This window comes from Cyprinus carpio, chromosome B18 (genome assembly GCF_018340385.1).
Source record: "Cyprinus carpio isolate SPL01 chromosome B18, ASM1834038v1, whole genome shotgun sequence".
NCBI lineage: Eukaryota > Metazoa > Chordata > Actinopteri > Cypriniformes > Cyprinidae > Cyprinus > Cyprinus carpio.
The window spans coordinates 27,227,694-27,252,151 of record NC_056614.1 but is presented as its reverse complement, the minus strand read 5'-3'; the positions used below and the strand labels follow the sequence as shown (position 1 = coordinate 27,252,151).

The 24,458-nt window shown below is 36.4% G+C and overlaps 1 protein-coding gene across 1 annotated transcript in view; it reads left to right on the top strand.

Annotated features, from left to right (window-relative positions):
• The first annotated feature begins 557 nt into the window (after positions 1-557).
• LOC109108922 (tumor necrosis factor receptor superfamily member 19L-like) overlaps positions 558-24,458 on the top strand; it is a 33,666-nt gene continuing 9,765 nt past the window's right edge. Inside the window, exons 1-6 of the mRNA XM_042744646.1 lie at positions 558-713; positions 15,159-15,233; positions 16,398-16,490; positions 17,118-17,302; positions 17,454-17,506; positions 20,037-20,291. Of these exons, the coding sequence (XP_042600580.1) occupies positions 15,192-15,233; positions 16,398-16,490; positions 17,118-17,302; positions 17,454-17,506; positions 20,037-20,291 (628 nt within the window). The 5' untranslated portion in view covers positions 558-713; positions 15,159-15,191. The remainder of the gene's footprint in view (positions 714-15,158; positions 15,234-16,397; positions 16,491-17,117; positions 17,303-17,453; positions 17,507-20,036; positions 20,292-24,458) is intronic.

The following is a 24,458-nucleotide window of genomic DNA, read 5'->3' as shown; positions in this document are numbered from 1 at the left end:
TCATTATCAACACCAGTGTCTTATAAAGTTCAGCTAAAATTCTAGATGAGTTTGTTTATTCATCAGAACATATTTAGAGAAATTTAGCCTTAGAGGTGAATCCACTGATTAAAAAGGCATTAACTGATGGACTGGAGTGGTGTGGATTTATGTTTTTATCAGCTGTTTGGATTCTCACTCTGACGGCACCCATTCACTGCAGAGCATCCAGTGCCGAGCAAGTGATGGAATGCTTAATGTCTCCAAATCTGTTCCCATAATGAATCAAACTCATCTATATCTTGGATGGCCTGTGTGTATGTAAATTTTCAACAAATTTTCATTTTAGGGTTTCTTTAAGTGTGAAATTTTTTCTTTTTCTGGACTTGATATAGTTTTGCTATAGAAGCCTATTTGATATAGTTTTAAATAATTTTTTCTCTTATCCTTCTGCAGGCTGTAATATTACTTGACACTGTTTTGACAGTGCAATGCGGTACATCTTCACAGAAATGAATAGAGAGACAGACAGAGGCAGAGGGCGCGCGCGAGGTGAAGCTCTTATTACACGCGCGCTGTGACGTGTTCCTCTCAGTTCTCAGAGACTCGGTTCAAATGTTGGATCGCTCTGCTCATCTCTGCGGTTCTGTCTCTCTCCCTCTCTTTGTGTAAATATAGACCAGACATCCGACATATGATGATTATAGGACACGTATGATTTCACAATAAAACAGGTAAGATAAAATACGAACTTTATTCACGGTGTGAAAGAGTTTATTAACAGATGGCGACAGTTGCAGTGCGGATGCGGCATTTGTGCCGGTATATTTTCAGTTACTTGTGAAGTCGGTTGTGTGTGTGCTACTGTAGCGTATACTGCGTAACGTTACTCAGATGAGTGTGGATATACTGTACTGAGCTGTACTTCAATACATTGGTGGTTTTAAAGTTTGAGATGAGAGTTTAGCCGATAGTTCTACTGAACCGTTTCACTCACGAGACAAAAGAAATGCGTTGAGTTCATTGGTGTTTCGTGATAGTCTCATTCACTTCAAGGGCTGTAAAACAGTGTCAAACACTCTGATATGATTATTATATGTAAATATAAGTTGTAAGTTAAGTGCGACATACAAATAATGGTTATTAAATCATTATTTTTATGTTACTTCTTTTGATTATGATTAGAATTCCTTCTTTAAAGACAAATATTATATTACACGGTATACTGCTAAACTGATGATTCAGTGTTGATTTATATATTTAAATAATTGCATGCATATTTGAATGTATATAATCTTTAAATGAAAAATGTACCATGCACCATTATCTTTTCTGACAAAATTCTATTTATTTTCCATTTATTGGTTTCTAAAACAGCTTTTTAACCATCAGTGTCACTGTAAAAGAAGGGAACTAAACAGTGATAAACATTCTGAAAGATAAATTTATTTTAATATTATTTTTTTATACAAAAACTAGTTTATTTTTACAGCAATAACAATAGGCTAGCTGTACTGCTGTGACAAACTGTGATTACTATAGTACGCAGTGGTAAAGGGAATCACCAATCTGTTAAGTTTTTGTATATATTCATTATGAAGTGTTACCCGAACATAAGATTATGATTGCAAATACATGAACTATTGTTTGAAAACCCATAAACAAGTATATTTTGCTATTGCACCAAAATGACATTGGTATTACAGGAATTGTGTTTTACTGTGTGTTGTGAACTTACCAACAGCATTTATGGAGGGTCTATAAACATCTCGTATCTGCTTCAATTTCCACAGAATCTGATATATGAGAGCAGAAAGAGGAACAGCATTTATTGGTTTTATGAAACGAAGTGTAACACATGAATATATTACCATCGTTTACCTCCCGTCACGCTGTCATCCACTTCAGCTCTTTAAATCATTCAGGGATCACAGATTGTTCTGCTCTTTTCCAGTGAACTCAGTTCACTAAGAGAAGGCAGTGAGCAGATTTAAATACAGCTCATCATAATGTGGGCAGTTTCTCACACACACACACACACACACAGACACACAATTTGGCTCCAGACTTTGGCACGCACTGCGTCAGCTGCGGTTTATACTAGCTGGAAACACATGTTTGTGCTGCATGCATAATTTATGCTCTGCACTATAAACAAAAATGCTGTGTTATAAAACATTGTATAACATATATGTGTCAGCCTATAGGTACCAGAACACCATCATTTCTTAACCCTCCATGAATATTCGTGTGATACGCAGCATTGGCACACAGTCTGGACTATTATAAAGCAGGATGTCATTGCCACGGCTTCATAGTTTGACTTTTTTCACCGGCATTAACAAAATGCCTAAACGTGTTTTTTGCTCACGTTTGAATTCACGACTGTAAATATGCGCTATTATTACTGGTCAGCATTCCCTGCTTTATGAACCACACAAATGCTTTAGTAACTTTAAGGCTTATAAAGCAGTGTGATTGAATGCATGACTCTAATACAGGCTATGTTTGTCATGGGATGGGCCAGCAGACTCACTCTAATATATTTGGCACATCTGAGTTTAGATTTGTGTCTCATCAGCATGAATTCTGCACCAGTTTATATACTTTACAACTTTTAATCCACCTTTAATTCCGATCCACCCTACTGTACATGGAACGGCATTAGAGGCAGAATATGTAAAACACTTGGATTATCTGCATAAAGCCAGTCAGTCTGTTTAGAATTGATGATTTCAGCTAGCTATTGGGATTTTTGTGTGCGAAGTGCATTAGGCATTAATAAACAGACTGCTAATCAGTGTCTTTACACAGCCGAGTTAAAGATGCTCTGTACCTGCTCAAAATTTAGCATAAAGACACAATGCTACATAAAAGACAGATTAAATTACACCGACTGCGTAATGCGGCTCAGAGGTGGAATGAATGCATTTACAAAGCTGTTACAACTTTATACGGTACTTTGATACTAGGGGCTGAGTTGGTTCAGAGCAGGCATAGTTTAGTCTGGCTTTTATGTGGCATTGTATCTTTAAACTGAATTTTGAGCAGGCACAGGCCAGCCTTAAGTCAAAGGTGAAAAGACAACTTAAATTAAGGCTGCTCTGTGCCTGCTTAGAAATCTGTGTAAAGTAAAATGCTGCAAAAAAGGCTGACTAAATTATGCCTGCTCTGACACAGCTTAGCCCCTAGTATAAAAGTATACCGTGAAAATTGCAGTTTAAATGCTTTTATACCACCTCTGAGCAATTTTGTGTTAAGATACCTAAAGGCCCCGATGTACTTCAAACGAAATCAAAGAACAAACTGATATGACGTAATTTCGAACAAATCAAGCTGAAACAAATCAAGTTCATTTTGAGTTTGTTTCAGCAGTTCGAAACAGCTGACCAAAGCGAACTTTCTGGGGGAGTTTGTTTTGGCTCCAAAACACCTTTGAGCTTCCATTGGTCCATGGTGGTTATGCAGTCAGTGGGTGTGTTCTGAAACTCCACCTTCTTTGACGTGCAATTTATTTTTTTTCCCGGTTCATTTCTCATTCAATGGAGGTCAGACAGGAGTACAACAAAGGAGAATAGCTGAGCTGGCACAAATATATCTGCACCAGTACGATCGCCCGCGAACAGACTTTAAAGATCCAGAGAAAGCATTTAATTCCTAGAAAGAAATTGGAACAAAGCTTGGTGTCGATGACCCAGAGTTAAGCAAATAGCGACATAGAGAAACATCCAAGACAAGTTTTCAAGGGTATACAATAAATGAAATGCCAAACGAACAAACAATAATAAACCTTTGTTTTTATCAAAAGTAAATCATTCATGACACCACATAAAATATAAAAAGGTGTAACAATTTATCCAGTTTAATAAAATAAATGAACACTAATAAAATGAAGTAACAAACTGACTCCAATATGTTTTCCCACATCATGCGAAAGTTTTCAGACTATGAGCCATTCACACTTCACATTAAGGACTGATTATGGTTCTTTTGTATTGCAAACAAGATACTTGACTCTGAACTGCTGCTAATCATTATTCATTTGTCTATAATATTCTGAGCACTGGTGCCCATCTCACACCTAGATTACCTACACTTCTTCATTTCATCGTTGTTTTGTTTAGGGGATACGTGTGAGCATCGCAACCTGTTTACATTAATCTACACCCCGCCTCCAGCAGTGCGGGGGTGTTGGAAAGTTCAGAAACAATATACCGTCGCTCAGCCTTTTCTAACTTCCTTTTGCCCCCAAACGAAGAACAAAAACGAACTTCATTTGATGTATGTCTGGGCCTTAATTGCCACTTCAGAGGTGCTTCTGTGACACCTTTACAGTGAAAATGGTATTGTGTTAAGATTGACTTGTGCCAAATTTGCACTGCAAAGTGGCAAAGAAAAATACTTGTGAAGTAACATTTAAGTATCTTTCCACAGACTGTTTAATGCTGCTCATAGATGGCATAAATGTATTTACACAGCAATTACAGCTGTATGCTTTGATACTACGGGCTAAAGTAGTTCTGAGCATGCACAATTTAGTCAGCCTTTTTTTTGACATTGCATCTTTGCAATGAATTTTGTGCAGGCACAGACCAGCCTTAACTTGACTGTGTAAAGATGCCTTTAGTTTATGCAGCTCACAGATTCAAACCCATAAATTAGAGTTAAATCCTCTAAACTAGCATGATTAATAATTAAGAGAATTTGAGTCCCACTGGAGAATTCAGCAGTCTGTTCAGACAAGTTCATCTGCACAAGTGCCAGACTGTGGCAGAATGTCTCCATATGAACCAGACTTGTGTTCATGTGTTCGCATAGCTGTCTGTGCGTTTTTCACATGCTTGCATAATTTTGTTTTGATGGAGTTCATTTGATCATCCTAATTCTGTGACTCTGCTGTCCAAACAAGAACCAACTCTGCCCGGAAGCTCGAGAGGTCTTGCTAGGTCTGATATCTGTAATTACACATGCTCTTTGCTTGACCCCTACTGGAGCGACAGCACTAGTTCAGAGTTTTGAAGTGGGAGTTTGGTTGGCAGTCTTTACGCTCTGACATTGGGCACGCTCCTCTGAAATTATGAAGCGAACGTCTGGGCAGATTCCAAACCCTCCACGGCTGGATGCAGGAATCAATGGTTTAATTAAAGCTTTATTATTTGTATTGGTGGGCCGTTTCACCAGAAACAACCAAACTACTGTATACTTTTCCCTCCCTCGCGTGCAGACATCTACCTGCGTTGGCTGCCGCGTCCGTGTTGACCTCTGCGTGGTTTGGGCGCTGCTGGCACACCGACCGTTCTGACCTCAGATCAGCAGGGATTCACTCTGTGAACCTGTGGCTTCTGCTGACTCCACGACTGTGATACATTGAGTTGTGTGACTGAACACTGAAGGCACATCATGAGAAAAATCTGCCTTTTATACACAAGACAAGAGATATTCTGGGTGGGTGAATTAAGAAATTGCTGTTTTGAAACATTATTTTTTTGGTATGAAGCTCAAGACATCATTTAAAAATGATTCAGTGATTCTTTTATGGTCAAAAAGTCATATGTAGGCACAATTACGGATTTAATACTTCCAATTAAATCAATAAGAGTGTTTCTGGTTATTTGAATGTGTTCCAGTTCAGTTTGTTGTGGCTATATTTAGCTATATAAAAAAAAATATTCAGAAATTAAGTGTAATTTGCATTAAACGGTGCTCAAATTAATTTGTCTTTCATGCTGAAAAAGTTTTTACTTGTTTTTGTTTCTGCAGCTTGAATTGTTGACCCAAATACCCCTGAGTGATTCAGTCTGATATGTGAGTGAATAATTTTTGGTACATTGAGTCAGGGTTTTTGACGATTTTTCCTCTGACCAGTTCAGTCCGATGAGTCAGTGGTCAATGGGTTGTTGATTCGATAGCTTCTCTGAGGGTTTCAGTCTGATTTGTGAATGAATTGTTCTTGGTTTAAGGACCCAGTGAGTTGTTCATTTAAAAACAGCTCTAAACGATTCAGTTTGGTTTGTGAAAGAATCGTTCTTGATTCTGTGAGTCAGTGGAATGATGATATAAAAAAAAAACTGCTCTGATCGATTCAGTCTTATTTGTGAACAAATCATGTCCCATGGGTTGTTGATTGAGAACTGCTCTGAGTGATTCAGTTTGGTTTATGAACGAGTTATTCTTGGTCCAATGTATTTGATCTGGGTACTGCTTTGCGTGATTTAGTCTGTTTTGTGAATTAATTATTCTTGGTTCAGCGAGTCAGTGGGTTGCTGACTTGAGAGCTGATTCAGTCTGGTTTGTGAACAAATCATTCTTGGTCTAGTGTCTCAGTGGGTTGTTTGTGAACCAGTTCAACCGATTCATCAAAAAGATTGGACTCAAAAGAACGATTCTTTCCTGAATTAGAATCACAAGCACATTGAAGACGTATTTTGAAGAAGTATTTTACTATGTGTGTCCGCTAGGAACTAAACCCAGGATCTTGGCATCCCTCGCACCATGTTGAGCTACAGGAATGTTAGTTTTTACACTAGCTGTGACCACAAAGACCAACACAAAGGGAAAAAGTTGCTATTCAGGATGTGATGATACAGCACTTGGTGCCGGGGCCACATTTGGTGCCCATTCGGGGTGTTATTAGAGGGCATAGACGGACATGTGACAAAAAGTTCCCTCTCCATCAGATGCAGGGCCACATGACCCAGGCCTGCACCCTCCTCAAAGGCCGGCATCCATTCATTAGCACAGGGCAGCATGGGTAATATGACATTCCTGTAGTGGAGGATAATTACGGGTTCAGAGAACAAGACACGGCCAGTGGATTTGGGTGACCAAATCATTTGAAGGCAAAGGTTGTGACCTCCCTTATTCTAGACATTCTAAACAGTTAGCAAATGTGCTGCTTTTGTTAACGAATTTAACAATTATTATATGCAAATATATATCCCATCCGAAGTGCTTCAAACTCCTTTTTGATGCTGGCATATGGGTGTGTTTAACATTCCTGCTATCACAGAACTGAGGGTGGAATTCTCCCCTGGGAACTGGGATTGTTCCACATCAAGGAAGCATTTTCCTGGTATTCAACAGGCATTTTATTGTAAAAAACAAAAGTAGTAGCAATGAATACTTTTACCAAAGAGCAAAAAAAAAAAAAAAAAAAAAAAAAAAGTAGTAGCAATGAATACTTTTACCAAAGAGCAATATACTTTAAAAGATAAATTTGGTGTAGGATTTTTTTGACAATTTTCACGCAGAAATTGTTAAATTTCGACAATAATCACAATGTACAACATGATTTTTTTAAACAGTAGAAAATATAAATAAATACAAAACTAAAAAAATACCACAAATTACATTTTATGATAAACTAAAATTTTATAAGCACTTTAATAAGTCAACAGTTTAAAATAAGTGTACTTTAAAGCTTTAAAGCTCAAAATATTAAAACATAATTCATATTAGATTATATTAAATTTTTTATATTATATTTTTTAAAATATACTTTGAGATGTGAACACAATTAAGCACATTTCTTTTTCACAAGGGTTTGTCTGTTCGCATTTTACAGTTACACCATTTCTCTCTTATTCGCAGATCATGCTGTGAGAATCTCAGATGTTGGCAGTGTGGAATCCCCTTAACATATGGATTTCATTAATATTAAATTGCCAGAAGGATCTCAGCAATGTTATAGGGTTGTAAGATAGATTCCTGCTTTGCCCAATTCATGCATCTTATGATTTACTTCTTCGTTTTTTCACTTTTTTCATTTCCTTCTGTAAGGAATGATTTCTTTCTCTTTTTCTATTATAGATACATAGTGAAATGTTTGCTGCAAACATTGAGTCTGTTCCCTTACAGGGGGTGATGTCCGTGTGTCAATCAAACGAGTGGAACCCTACACCGGTGACGTTCTTTCTCACCGTGTCGGTTTACATTCTCAGCATTGACATGGTTCCTGCCAGCTTGTGTTTACTATGGTAAACAAACACTTAATGGAAAGATACAAACAGCAGCAGAAGTATATGCACTGTACTCAGTAGAAGTACTGACACTACTAGTCCCTGTGCTGTATTTTGCATTTATTACGTTATATTGCCTTATATGCTTTACATATAGTTTTATATGCTTATTTATTTAAAACTATTTAAACATTAAAAATATATTGTCCCCTTAAATAGCTTCAGTGTATTTTGTGAGGGTAGCTTCACTGGTTTGAAGTCAACAATCAAAATTGTCTGTCTTGTGTCAAAATAGCTCTTCCAACACTGAGTAAACAACAAACAAACCTAAATAGAGACACAGGCTAATACTTATGAGACAATCATGTATTTAATGGGGAAAATAGCTATCGTTATGCTATCTACAGTGGTTATGAATAGTCAAATCTCTTGTGCATAGGAGTAGATAATAGCCATTTTGTAGGTATTTGTCCAGAATGGTGGTTGGCAACTGTTATTTAGGCATGACATCAAGGGCCTTATTTTGAACAGGCAGATGTTTCATCTCAGAGAATAATTGGTTTTCCTCTGTTTTTCTTAGCAGAAACCACAGTAGAATGATGCACATGGCCCATAATCATGTTTGTGTCTCGTTGACCTCGTCTTTTAACAGCAAATGGTCCAAAACAGGAACATGAGACACTTCCAAACAAGCAACAAAACACTTAATTTACCACTGCAGTTTCTTTAACTCTGATTAAAAAGCTATTAGGAAATGCAAAGTCATTCTTATTGGGTTTCAAAAGACAGTTCCACCCAATGATGTGTGTTTTCCAAGTTCAAGAAAACAATTTTTTTTATATGTCAGCAGGTTGAAATGTTTTTCAGAACCCATCTATAATATATATATATATATACAGGTGCATCTCAATAAATTAAAATCTCGTGGAAAAGTTCATTTATTTCAGTAATTCAACTCAAATTGTGAAACTTGTGTATTAAATCAATTCAATGCACAAGTAGTTAAAGTCTTTGGTTCTTTTAATTGTGATGATTTTGGCTCACATTTAACAAAAAAAAACCACCAATTCACTATCTCAACAAATTAGAATACTTCATAAGACCAATAAAAAAAAATAAAAAAAATTTTTTTAGTGAATTGTTGGCCTTCTGGAAAGTATGTTCATTTACTGTACATGTACTCAATACTTGGTAGGGGCTCCTTTTGCTTTAATTACTGCCTCAATTCGGCGTGGCATAGAGGTGATCAGTTTGTGGCACTGCTGAGGTGGTGTGGAAGCCCAGGTTTCTTTGACAGTGGCCTTCAGTTCATCTGCATTTCTTGGTCTCTTGTTTCTCATTTTCCTCTTGACAATACCACATAGATTCTCTCTGGGGTTCAGGTCTGGTGAGTTTGCTGGCCAGTCAAGCACACCAACACCATGGTCATTTAACCAACTTTTGGTGCTTTTGGCAGTGTGGGCAGGTGCCAAATCCTGCTGGAAAATGAAATCAGCATCTTCGAAAAGCTGGCCAGCAGAAGGAAGCATGAAGTGCTCCAACATTTCTTGGTAAATGGGTGCAGGGACTCTGATTTTCAAAAAACACAATGGACCAACACCAGCAGATGACATTGCACCCCAAATCATCACAGACTGTGGAAACTTAACACTGGACTTCAACCAACTTGGGTTATGAGCTTCTCCACCCTTCCTCCAGACTCTAGGACCTTGGTTTCCAAATGAAATACAAAAATTGCTCTCATCTGAAAAGAGGACTTTGGACCACTGGGCAACAGTCCAGTTCTTCTTCTCCTTAGCCCAGGTAAGACACCTCTGACATTGTCTGTGGTTCAGGAGTCGCTTAACAAGAGGAATACGGCAACTGTAGCCAAATTCCTTGACACGTCTGTGTGTGGTGGCTCTTGATGCCTTGGCCCCAGCCTCAGTCCATTCCTTGTAAGTTTCACTCAAATTCTTGAATCGATTTGTCTTGACAATCCTCATAAAGCTGCGGTTCTCTCGGTTGGTTGTGCATCTTTTTCTTTCACACTTTTTCCTTCCATTCAACTTTCTGTTAACATGCTTGGATACAGCACTCTGTGAACAGCCAGCTTCTTTGGCAATGAATGTTTGTGGCTTACCCTCCTTGTGAAGGGTGGTCAATGATTGTCTTCTGGACAACTGTCAGATCAGCAGTCTTCCCCATGATTGTGTAGCCTAGTGAACCAAACTGAGAGACCATTCTGAAGGCTCAGGAAAACTTGCAGGTGTTTTGAGTTGATTAGCTGATTGGCATGTCACCATATTCTAATTTGTTGAGAGTGAATTGGTGGGTTTTTGTTAAATGTGAGCCAAAATCATTACAATTAAAAGAACCAAAGACTTAAACTTCTTCAGTCTGTGTGCATTGAATTTATTTAATACACAAGTTTAAAATACTATATATATAACTAATGACTTAGGGCAGATATATGTTACTATGCTACTATTGGCATAATATGTATATATTAACAAAATATAAAAAAAAATTTAAGCTGAAGAGCTTGATTTTTTTGTGGCACTAGCATTAACAAATGATAAAAATAATGTTTTCACACAGGTTTCCAGAACACATTTTTTTGCCTACCATTGATCTGACTAACAGATGGTCCAATCCAAACGTCAATGTTGCTTTTCACTGCTCAATATATCATAGCTCTGGATGCTCATTTTGTTCATAAGCAACATAAAATGAAGCCCAATGCAGCTTTATGAGCAGAAACTCCCTTTTCATCCCATTGTCTGATGAGGTTTGTATTCTGTGTCCCTCTTTGGGTGCTGTAATTGTTGCATAACATTCTTCACCCCTGGTGACAGAGGGATTGTGGTGGTCACCGGCCACAGCACGTGGTTGGCATGTATCTTGAAACATGCAGGACACGCTACAAAACATGCTGTTAGCAGCTCAAAGCAAACGGTGGTCAGTTCATTTGAAGGAACAGAGAGACAGAGGGAGTAAAAGTGAGGGAAAATGGAAAGTATCTGGCTATTAAAATCCCAGGCTGGTGGGGATTTGAAGAAATATGGCGGTGTTGAACATTCAGAGCGAGAACAGGAAGTGTCACGTGGTCGTATGGCACATGTCAGCGCCAAACTTGCTGACAGGAGTTACAAGACCATCTCACATGGCTTGAGTTCTTTAATAAGGCCAATAAGGTTTTTTTTAATGCTTTTAAATACTTTTATTTAGCAAGGATGCATTAAATTGATCAAAAAGAATTTAGTGAGACAAATATTTTGTAACAATGAAAATAAAAAAAATGCTGTTCTTTTGAGCTTTCTATTCATCAAAGAATTTTTAAGAAAATTTTACAAAAAATATGAAGCAGCACCACTGTTTTCAGCATTGATAATAATCAGAAAAGTTTCTTGAGCAGCAAATGATTTCTGAAGATCATGTGACACTGAAGACTGGAGTAATGATGATGAAAATTCAGCTTTGATCACTGGAATAAATTACATTTTAAAATATATTCAAATAGAAAACATTTATTGTAATTCTAAAAATGTTTCATAATTTTGCTGTATTTTTGCACAAGAAACTTCTTTTAATTTGAATTATTGAATTAATTATTAAAATATTATGGGAACGTTTCTTTTGAATTTTCTCTGAATGTTTTGAAAGTAGCAACATTATGAAACATTGGATGAACATCTAAAAAAAACTTGTGCTAATGTTTTAAGAACATCATCAAAGAACAGATGACTCTGAACAAATGTTACATTAATGTTACTGGAAGAATGTTTGTTCATAACTTTGAGAGAACCATGCCAGAATGTTACGTTCGCCACAATTCTGAGAATGTTTCCTGTTTGGAACATAGAAGCAGATATTATCATCAAGTACTACAATCTTGATTTATTGTATATCAGCAAGCTCAGCTGAAACAAGTCAAACAAACCTCCCGTTTTTGTCTGTAGTGATTAACCAGCAGCATCATTACTGATTTGGGTGATCTTAAATGTTGTGGGATAGATTTTATTAGTCAGCAAAAATTATATATTGTGAATTGCATTTGATGCATGTGTCTGTTTTATTTGGTTGTAGCTAATCAATAAGAATGTGTCAGTCTAGCGATGGCTAGACTGTGGTTTCTCGTCTGAAGGTTTGGCTGTAGAACAGAGCTGTCCTCTTAGACCGGGACTCTCGCTTTGTCTTGTATTATGGTTTGAATCCGGTCTAGAACTCGAGTGTGGATGCTGGAGCGACGTGCTGGCAGGACGCGAACTGCAAAACATGGCACTCCCAAAAGTCAGTCCAGGGCAACCCCTTCATCTTTTCCAATCTGTAACATGACAGATCCTAAAATGGATAATTATAGGTGATTGTTTCATGCTTGTTGATGTTTTATTGACTTTATGCCATGTTTCAAGCGCTCCCAAAGCCACGGAAATTGGACAGTACGGAGACAGAGCTGCAAGAACTGTAATTACTGTTCGTTGGGACTTTATTGCTTTTTAATGAAAGAGCTAAATTTAAGCAGGCATGAGGCAGCTGATCCTGAAATACGAAGAACGAGCCGTTTCTGTGTGGTGGTTTGTGGGTGGGCGGCCTGGGCGAAGGAGGAGGAGGAGGTGGGCGTTCGTTCGTTCATTCTTTGAACATTTCTCCCAAAAAGCCCTGTCATTTGTCGAGAAGGGCGAAAGGGTGATCGCTGCCAAAATTGTAAACTCATTTGTTTGTTGCTTTTCATATCTATGCATTCTGAAACACTCAGAAGTTTAACTAGTCTTGATTTAAACTGTTCCCCACCGGATATGCGTGAGACTAGTTATATTTAGTAGGAATATTGCAGGTTGTTTTCCAAACCAATATAACGTGATTCCAAATGACTTTAATATCCATGCATGAAAAAGCTGCTTTGATCCAACACTGAATCAGTCTTAATTAATGGAAAACAATGGAGGGAATTGGTTTACAGACTGTATAGTTTTATTGTTATCCCTAGAAAAATTTTGTTAGATTGTTTATCATCTGAACAAGCCAAACCTACAGTAAAATGTTTTCTGAGTAAATCTCACAAAAAAAATTTCAGGTAACAGAAAAAAAAGCATTTTATATTTTGCATATGGAAGAATATGAGTTAAAAACAGTGAAAGATCAATTATGAATAAATTAAATTTTGGGGCCCATTAAGACATTTTTTTTTTTTTTGCATTTAAAAAAAATGCATTTAAATGAAAATCAAGCATATTTTCTTTACAAATTATCCATAAGGTATTTTAAAATATTGACCATTACTCTTTATTATTTTAATTTTAACTAATTAAAATAAATGAATGATAAATTCATTAAAATAAATAGTCTTACATAATGCAAAAGAAATTTATTGGTTGATTCATTTCTCTGTTCCTAAAATCTGATTGGTTGATAGAAATGTCATGCCAGGCCAAACAAGGATGTTCTGGGAACATGTGCTTCTTTGCATAATCACTTTCACCGTTAGGTTACACATGTGTAGTGTATGTATTAAACTTTTGCCGTAGTCATGTGCTAAAGTCAGTGGCAGCACAGACCAGCGTGGGCCAGAATGTCTTGCAGACGGACACGTGCTGTCTGAGCTCAGCTATTGTGTTTTTATTTATTCATGTTTTATATTCTTCACTTGGGTTTAGAAAACATTTACTTCTCCACCACAATGTGTAAATCATCAGTGAACTCATGTGATTGGAGGATTGTGTTAGAGGAGGAGGGGCCTGTCAGATGGTGGGCGGAGCTGTGGTTTTGAGTGGCAGTGTATAAGGAATGACAGCGTTATGCAGACAGGTACAGTGGGACAGTGAGCAGGCGTCATCATAGTGAGCAGAGCATCCTCAGCCGTTACCAGGGCAACAGAGCACAGAACCACCCTGGGGTAAGTGTGACTCTGAGGGGGCACCTGTGTGCGTTCTGTTGTCATGACGACGAGATCAAAGCATTATTTATCTTTTTAATATCTGCTGTGGAACTGGATGATGAAGTGTTATATAGCATTGTTTTAGTTTTCATATAGTTTAAATAAGTTGATATTATATAGAGATTTAGTATATAATTTTTGTATTGTTTTTTTTTTTTCTTTTTTTGAAGAAATCTAATGTCTAACAAATGTAACAAACTACCAAATTAGTAGAAAAAGTCTTATCTTACAGAATCTTCTTTTTAATGTCTTTACACTGTAAGAAGAGTTCCTAAAAATAATAATACTATATTATTTTTAATAATATCGAAAATTTAATAAGTAATTTGCCATATCGATTTTTCACAGTTTTTTTATTTTACTAATATTTTGAATTATGCATTGCATTGTGTTTTAGGGTAAAAGGGAATGTCTGTAAATTCGTGCAATTACAAATTACCAGTACAGATTTTTTTCTTAGTTTAGATTTTTATTTTATTTTATTTTATTACTTAACTTTAAGATTTTATATAATGTTCATTAAGTAGTTCTTATGATGTCTTCAAAACTAGCTATGAATAAAGTAATAAAATGAGTAAGAATTGTTCATTCAAAGCTTAAGAAAATTCTATGAAGTCTTGAATTATTTTAGAGAAGAAAAAAAAAGAAAAATTGTTGTCATTTTAAATGAATGTGGAGAGCAGCTCAGATCATTTGGTCTTGAGTTCATATTAACTCTGTGATTTTTAATTTGCACACTGAAGCACATTTTGAGACCTTGATGCAATCTCATTTTAAACACTTTTTAAACTAGACGGACATATGAGTTTACCAATCATTTTCTTTGACACAAAATCTGAGAAGCAAGAAACTCTCCAGTGAATCTCATGTATTTGAGAAGAGGGTCTGAGAAGCACAGCTGGCATCTCATAGTCTGGTGTAGATCTTGATGTGTGTATGAGAGCAGTAGTTCAACAGTGATGATATACTCCACTATTTTCTCATCAGAGAACCATTTCTCTCTCTTGCTCCAGTAGATCCAGTAAGTGGTTTCTGGCCTGACTGGGCATATTTGGTCTAAAAATAGGCCAAGAAAAGCAGTTCTGTCCCAAACCACAGGCCTGCTTTAGTTCAGTTGACTATTTATGTCACACTTTAGCTTATAGATCACTTCTGTACACATACAAACCCACTGTGTCCATCACAAGAGAGTCTAAGTGCTGTTTACCTGTCTCTGGCATGGTGAGGTTTTGGTGGTTTCTGCTGACGCTGATGATGTTATATTTGCTGCACTTGTCATTGAGTTCATGCCGTGTCTTTTTCAGATTACATGAGTATAGAAGAATATTTTGAAGAAGATGAAGAACCACCTTTACTGCTCAGCTCCTGTCTGTCTGATCGTAAGTTTCAGACTCTTCATTAAAGAGTGTGTGTGTGTGTGTGTGTGTGTATACCTGTGATTTCTGCGATGTGCTGAAGTCATCAGTAATTAATGAGGGATATTTCAGTGAGGTTTTTCTCAGAACACCGTGTCTCTTCTCACACTTCTCTGAATGTTCCTTCACTTCACTGAGAACCTGCAGTGTAGTCAATGAAGAGACATCTCATTCTGTGCTACCACAATTAGGCAAGACACTACAGGGAAACACATTGTTTTTCATGCACTGGACAATTTTGAAATATTGGGCTTTATTTTGCTTGCATAACTTGTCTACTTTCAGGCTAGTGGCAAGAAACATCCAAAATACATATTTTATTACACTTTATCTATTTGCATCTGTAGATTTAAATTAAAATACAAATTTTAACGTCTCAAAATGATTTTTTAAAATGAAATCTCTAACAGCACTTACATACACCAGATTTTACCGTTTTATTACTACACTGAAAACAGTAGTTTGGTGTAGAAACAAATTTCACTCATAAAAGTCACAATTACAAACAGCAAGTAACACATTGAATTAAATATGATATTTTTAAGTAGAAAACTTAGAAAAAGTATTTTTTGTAAAACACTAAATCTAAACACTAAAACTCTAAATCTGTTTTATGAACAACTTAACAAAAAATTACAGTATATCTATATTCTGAAGGTTTTTATAGAGGGGGTTGTTTATATATCATTTTGACTGATTAAAAAAATCCTAAAATTTGTTTTTATTTTTTTTTCATTTTTTTTTTTCTGTCAGTTGACAATATTTTCTGATTCATTAAAAGGAACATCCAAAAAACATCTAAAAATATGTCATGAAAATGAAAAATGAATATTGGACCGGCTTTATCCTGTGTTCAAATTTCTGTTTTGGAAATGAATGCAAATTAGTGCATATTTATCTAGACAATACCTTTTTTAATATTTAAACATAGCATTTCAGAAAACATGCTATACAAAACAAATGTCTTAATGAATTGTGATTAATCAACTGGGGAATATATGGTGATATCTTTTAGTGAAAACTTTTACCCTATTCACCTGCCTTAAACTACACTTTACTATCCTAATATTTATACAGGTGTGTTTGTGTGTTTTTAACACTGACTGGTGTGTGTGTGTGTGTCTGTAGCTGCTGGAGTTATGGGGGACGTTAGCGGCGCAGTGCCGGTGGGAGGACGGGTGTGTGTGTCCGCTCTGTCCAGCCGGACAGGAGCCCACCACGGTGAGAGATAACACCACCAAAACACACTCCACAAAACATGTGCCTGGTCCAGTATGTCCTACATTATGATCTCTGTACAGAGAACTCACTCCACTTTAGGTATATACCAGAAAAACACAACAGATTCTGTAAATATGTATCATATGATTGCATTTATGCACATTCAGGATTTCGATGGGGGTTTTTTTATCATCTGAACAAGCCAAACCTAAAAAGTTTTGTGAGTATATCTGTCCAGGGAAACATGTCCAGGGAAACATTTCACTTAAAAAATAATAATAATAATAATAATATAAAGAGAATTAAATCCATTTTTAAGGCTCATTTAGAATTTTTTTTTTTGCATTGTGACTATTTCCATTACATTTTCATTGCCATTACTATAATTTATTTGTACATTTTATGTTTTTTTTTTTAATATTTATTTTTTAACCATTGTTCTTAAGAGTAAAGCTTCTTAGATTGATACAGTTATTTTTTGTCATTTGTATTTTTATTTTTAGTAATATATTTATAAAACACATTTCAGTGCAGAAATTGATGCCATGCTATGAGAGACGTAATAGTTTGTTCTTTCACACAATTTGTGGTTATGTCATCTTAGTGGTGTGTATTTGTTTCTTTAAGGCTTGCGGGGAGGTTGAGGGTCCTGGTGAGACTGGATTGTGCCGGACTTGCCCAGCAGGCACCTTCTCTGATACCCATGACACTGAGCCGTGCCGCCCACATCTCTCCTGCAGGGCACTGAAGCGCTGGATCTCGACCGCACCGACCTCGCATTCTGACGCCGTGTGTGGAGGATGTCTTCCTGGGTAAAGAACAAAAAATATTTAGCCGTTGTCTTCATCATTGCATCACTTTGGTATCAGAGCAGATGTGTTTTCCTACTCTCACGAACTTTCCAAGACTGAATGAAATGGAAAGCGTGGATAGGGCGTATTTATGAACTGACATATTTTTCAGGTTTCACCCTGCTGCTACATGGAAGTCCTCCACCCTCCACGCCTGCGTCAGGAGTAAGTGTTTAGCATTTTATACATCAGTGTTGTGTGAACGTTACACAGCAAAACCTGGAAATTGAGGGCCGCACCTATCTGTTCAGTTTACTCTTCATAAACAATAAAGTACATGGAAGAAAAAAAATCAATAAATATTTGAATTCAACAGTATTAACATAAGAATAAACTATTCTTCTGCAAGATAATAAGAAACTCACTCCAATATATTCTTTTTCACAATAACTTCAGATGCGACTCATCCAACAGTCAGAATTTAAACTTTTGTTGTTATTTTTTAAATATTCAGTATTATTCTTAAAGGGGTCATATGATGCGATTTAAATTTTTCCTTTCTCTTTGGGGTGCTACAAGCTCTTGGTGCATGAAGAAGATCTGTAAAGTTGCAAAGACTAATGTCTCAAACCCAAAGAGATATTCTTTATCAAAGTTAAGACTCTCCCATGCCCCCCTAAAACGGCTCGTTCTAACACGCCCCACATCTCTACGTCACTATGTGGAAATATTTGCGTAATGCCTCCCAAATGTTCACACAAAGAAAGAAGGCGTGGTTTCAGTAAGCGCAGTTAGTGTTGAAGCAGTCATGTCAGGGAGATGCTGTGTGTATCTAGGTGAAAGCAAAAGCACGTTATTTGGCCTTCCAAAAGTAGATGCATTTAGGAATCTTTAAGATTACTTACAACAGAACAGCAATGCATTTTTTGGACTACTGTTTCATGAACCAGAGGAGGTAATTCTGACTTTGCTACGACAATCTGATGCTTCTGAATCAGCTACTGTAAGTTTGTTTTGTTATTAGTTTAAGTATTTGCTATTGACTGTTCATATGCGGAGTTTTGAGTGACGTGTGTGTGTGCGCGTAAAAGAAAGCACTTATTCTTAAAATGATTCTATAAAAATAAATAAATAGAGAGAAAGGGTCACACAGTGGAGTCAGCTGTCTTAACCGTCCGTGGCTTGTGTACTGCAGACACATACGAGCTTCATCACTGTGTCTGTCACACGACTCTGTTCCACTTTCAGACCTGAACTGATGGTAAAACTAAGGACAATATTAACTGTCTTTACATTTTTACATCTTTACATTCATTTATTATGTTCGGCCAATCACAATGCACTGGGTCAGTTTGCCAATCAGAACAGACTGCGCTTGTCAGAAGGAGGGACTTTGTAGAAAACTACGCGTTTGAGAGAGGCGGGGCATAGAGGACCTACAATAATGTACAGTATTTAAAAAATAATGTGTTTTTTGAACATTAAAGCATGTCAACATATTCTATTACACCAAATACACAAAATAATGATCTTTAAAAAAGCATCCTATGACCCCCTTAATAGTAAATCTTATTAGATTCTCATTACTGTAATGAGGTTCTTATTTTTAAACCACATAAATTATATAAAACCTTACATTTAGTTATATATATAATAATATATTAATAATAATGGAAGAACCATTTTACAAAGTGAATTTTCACTAGTATTTAGAACAGGATCGGCATTTTCATGGGTTTAAAAATAAAATAAAAACAACTTTGCACATCAAAAACAGCTCCTTTATTGGTAAAAAAAAAAAAAATTTGATAAGCCAAACATATGAATCTCTGAGTAACATGTTTTTATTTATGCCATGAAAATAATTTCATTCTGTAAAATTATTATAATGATCTACGCAAAAAGCATTTCGCACTTTTTATAATTTTCCAAAAACCAAACATCACCCATTTTGCATGTTATGTCTGTCAAAAAATTAAGCTGGCTGTCGGTTGGAATAGTAGCACACTAAAAATATCGACATAACAATCAAGCACTTCACTGAATATTTGATGGCTAAGAAATAAATAATTATTACCTTACGATCCATCTGTTTTCAAATTCAGCTCATTTGAATATAAACACCAATGTCTGTCAAAAAATAACGTGCACAATACACTCTCATATGTTGATACATGGATTCAAGAACTTGACAGGTGATTGTTACAAATTATAAAATGGATAGTTCCGGTCCTTGATTCTGATTGGTTGAGCCACATTCGAAGCCGTTGTAAATTACACTACAAACACCTTTGTTTACTTCTGTGTGTTGCTCGGCAACCACTTTGTTGGAACCACAATTGTTTCTGAGGAACTACATTGTTTTGTCGAGGAATACTATTTTTATTAATATCATATAACTTTATTTGCATGGTGTTATTTTGTGAAACCTTACTACGTATATGGAATAACCATTTTATAAAAGCAATAAGCCCCATGAAGCCGTGGTTTACAGCAAATTTATAACAGCTAAAGGGGTTTTAGGCACTCTGCTTAGCTCTTATAAATTCACTGTAAACCACGGCTTCTTAGGGCTTATTGCTTTATTGTAGTTTGATCACTTCTTCTTAATTGTTTAAAAGATTAAGGCAATTATCAAAGTTTGATCAAATGTTGTATAATGATACATTTTTACATGTTTTGTTACATTTAATTGAGCCATTTAGAATTGCAGTCATTTGTTGTATAAGTAATTATGTCTTGTGTATATCTACAGAGCCATACAGCCGGCGGAGACGTAACGTTGTTAAGAGCGCCCCCAACAGGTCTGGAGTGGGAGGTGCAAACGCCACCAGCGTTCAGGGTCCAGAGGAGAAGAGCACAGAGTACGCGGTGTTTGCACTGGTGCCCATCTTCTGTGTGATGGGCCTGCTGGGAATTTTCATCTGCAACCTGCTCAAGAAGAAAGGCTACCGCTGCAACGCAGAGAAAGACGGGGTGGATGCAGAAGCCGCCACTCCACAGAAAGAAGGTACGGTACACAATCACAGAAATGAATACCTATATTCAGCAAGGATTCAATAAACTGATCAAAAGTAGACATTTATATAACGTATGTTGCCTTAGATTTCTATTTCAAATAATGTTCCTTTGATCCTTAATCCTGAAAATAAAAGTGCTTTACAGTTTTCACAAAAATATAAAGCAACACAACGGTTTTCAACATTGATAATAATGAGAAATGTTTCTTGAGCAGCAAATCAGCATATTAGAATGATTTCTGAAGATCATGTGACACTGAAGACTGGAGTAATGATGCTGAAAATTCAGCTTTGTATCACAAGAATAAAATATATTTTAAAGTACATTTAAATAAAAAACAAAAACTTAGAATTGTAATAATATTTCACAATATTACAGATTTTACAGTGTTTTTGATCAAATAAATGCCGCCTTGGTGAGACTTCTTTCAGAAACTTTAAAAATGTTTTATCTCACATTTGAATCTTTTAAAGAAACACTATAATCAAATCAAGCAGACAAAAAAGTCAAGCATACGCCCGTATTAATGATGCAAACGGCTCCATAGAGTTCATTTGTTGTCTGTTAAAACTCACTCCACCTAAGTTTGATTTCCATTATGAACCCAGTGGCCCAACTGTTAGACTAAAACCCCTCCTCCTAAGAGTGAAACTAAATAAATTCACTGTACACAATAAGAACGGAGTGTTTTCTTCTCCTTTGTGTGCATGTGTATCAGTGGGTGGAGCCGCAGCTGTTGTGATGAGCTCAGTGTTTTTCTTCTACAGTGGCGCTAGCATATGATGGTTCAGGTTCTGCCTGTAAAGCGGGTATGTCTCCAGGAACAATGACACCTTAATTACAGCATGTTTTGCGGCTGAATAAGCAGAGCTGGATTTGGAGTTTTTCTCAGGCTATCAGACAGCATAATTGTTTGTGTTCAATAGAAAAAGAGTAGAAAAAGGAAGTTAATCATGTAAGCCACAAGAGGCTGTGCATAATGGTAAAAGGAGTAGTTCACCTAAAAATTACAATTTGCTGAAAATGTCAAGCCATCCAAGATGTAGATGAGTTTGTGTCTTCATCAGATTTTGAAAAAAATGTACCATTCTATCACATGCTCACCAATGGATCTGAATGGGTGCCGTCAGAATGAGAGTCCAAACAGCTGATAAAAACATCACAATAATCCACAAGTAATCCACAGCACTCCAGTCCATAAGTTAACGTCTTGTCAAGTGAAAAGGTGCATCTTTTTAAGAAACAAAGCCATCAAGCCGTTTTGAAGTCCTCTATCCATAATAATCTTTTTTTCCAGTAAAAAAGTCATCTGTTCTGAATCAGGAGAGAAATATGCACAGATCAAGCACCGTTTACAAACCAAAACATATCTATATGAAAATGTGAGTGGATTTTGATGTGGCAGGACAATAGAAGATGCACTTTTTTACTAGAGGAAGTGTTGCTATGGATTATGGACTCATATCTTGGCCAGAAGTGACAGTTTAAATTTAAAACACCTTAATGGAGTTGTTTTTTAAAAACACGCAGCTTCTGGCTTCACAAGATGTTAATTGATAGACCGGAGTGGAGTGGTGTGGATTACTTGTGGATTATTGTGATGTTTTTATCAGCTGTTTGGACTCTCATTCTGACGGCACCCATTCACTACAGAGGATCCATTGGTGAGTAAGTGATCTCCAAATCTGATGAAGAAACAAACTCTTGTACTTCCTGTGAGTAAATAAACATACAATCAAAACATTACTACAAAAAATTCAGATTTTCTTTGCTTGTGCGAAGCTTGTGCAGTGCTACAAAGTTTTCAGGGAGTTGCTAAGTGATTGTTAAAGCGTTCTCTCCTTTCCTCATCTATCTTTGAGCAGCACAACACTCCCACTGTATCTTCTTTCTTTAGATCAATAATTCAGTCGGTTCTGTGCTTCTAGATTTTCTTTAACTGCTATCACCATACTGTTGACTAGTTCTAACATGGTCAGTGTGAACTACATCAGATTCACATCGACCTAGACACACTTAAACTACTAAAAACTGCAAGACCGCTAGGCAAAACCTCTATTTTAAGCGTTCCTACATACATAGAAGAAGAAAATAGCCTATTGGGTGCGCTGTTATGCACCGTTTATGTAAGAAGTCTTGGGACCAACGCGTATTGAAAACATCACAAGATAGCCATTAGGTGTTTAATAATGAAAGTCTTGGCTCGAGTGGAGTCTGAAAGCTTGTTTTGTATAAGTCTGGGTCGGTTCCAGGACGGCGTAGAGCAGCAGACGGCATCCAGATGAAAGAGGATGATGAGTCTCTGGGGTGTAATGGGGTCAAAATCATTAACGAAATCAGTAACGACGTTTGCAGTCAGAATGCAGCGTTTCATTCGCTGTTGATACGTCAGTGTTCCCTGTCGATTTCTGATGGTGCAGTACTAAATTAAATGTCTTTTCTTGGCACTTTTTTTGGAGCTGGAACGATTGCATAAGCACTTTGCTGTCAAGCACTCCAGAGCACTTCTACCTCGACCAGCATTTCAATGCTTTAGAGTCTAACGGTAATCTGATATATAGCCATTGCACAGTCATTTCAGCTGTGAGATGAATCCGCATAGATGTCTGTGCATTTTCGATTTTTTTTAACTGTATTTTGTAAGAGAGGTCTGGTGCAGTATGCAATTGTAGATGATTCAGGTATTGCATCAGTATGATGTTTGTATAGTATTTTGCCATTGACCACACCTGCTATTCTGAGATAAAACCGTAAAGGTGTCAAAGATGCATTTCCCAGCAGCCTGCTGTCACTGCAGAGAAAGTTCAAGCACAGTAGGTGTCCCAGTACAATAATGACAGAGCTAAAAAGAGCCTTTTTATGGCTCGCAGCAAGTTTGAAATTAGATTGAAGCCATTGGATTAGATTGTTCTGCAATACATTGCATCAAGTTTAGTGGGTAATTTTATTGTAGATAGAAAAAAAACAGACATAGAATAACCTCATTATATCATCCGAAGCTAGAAACTGCAAAAATTTTGCTTTACTTATTTTATAGCAGCAAAATCATATTTTAAAAACAAAAACATGATTTAAATTAGTACTTCACAAGATGGCTTTAAGGTAATGGTCAGAATTTGTACAGTATATAACATAACATTTATGGTCAAATGTACATGTGCACTACCATTTTTAAATGAAATTAATGCTTTGATCAAAAGTGACATAAAATACATTTATGTTACAAAATATTTCTATTTCAAATAAATGCAGTTCCTTTGAACCACATGTTAAGTATTCTGAAAAATTCAATTTATTAAATTTATCACAAAAATACGAAAAAATAACAACCATCACAAACATTAATAATAATAAATAATAAAAAATGTTTCTTGAGCAGCAAAACAGCATAATTTCTAAAGGATCTTGCAACACTGAAGAGTGGAGAAATGATTCTGAAAATTCATCTTTGCATCACAGGAATAAAATACATTTTACAATATAGTCAAATAGAAAATAGATATTTAGAATTGTAATAATATTCAAAATTTTACTGTTTACATTTTTTAATCAAATAAATGCAGCCTAAATTAAATGTAAATGCAGCTAAATCTAAGATCCAAACTTTTTGCAAATAAACATAAAAATAAAGTGAATCTGTGGTCAGGTTTAAGCAGCAGGTGTTTTTAGTGGATGGATGAAGTGGGTTCACAAATCAACATTATCCTCCAACACCAAACAAACAGTCACACAAGGTTTTATCATTCGAGACTTGCAAACTTATTTTTGTCAGATGTTTTGCTTGATTACAATAAATAACACTTGCATTTGTATTTTGACATTTTAAGTGTCCAGACACTTCAGCAGATGCATGACTGTGATTCTAACAGCGTGTGTTTGGTTGATCAGAATAAGAAAGCGGCGCTGCAGTGCTGACGTTCATTCTGGGTGAATATAGCAGAGTGCTGAGTGAGCTGTTCTACAGTATGTCCCCGGCTGCCTCGCTCTGGAACTCTGGGATATAGTTACCATAGAGACACTGATAACTGCACACCGAGCCTTCTGTATGCTATAGATTCACAAATGCATCACAATAGAGACTGTCAAGAGTTTAGCACATTTTTGGTGTGTTCTGAATCCGTCTTCCTGTGGTGATTAATGGTGAATTGGCATGTTT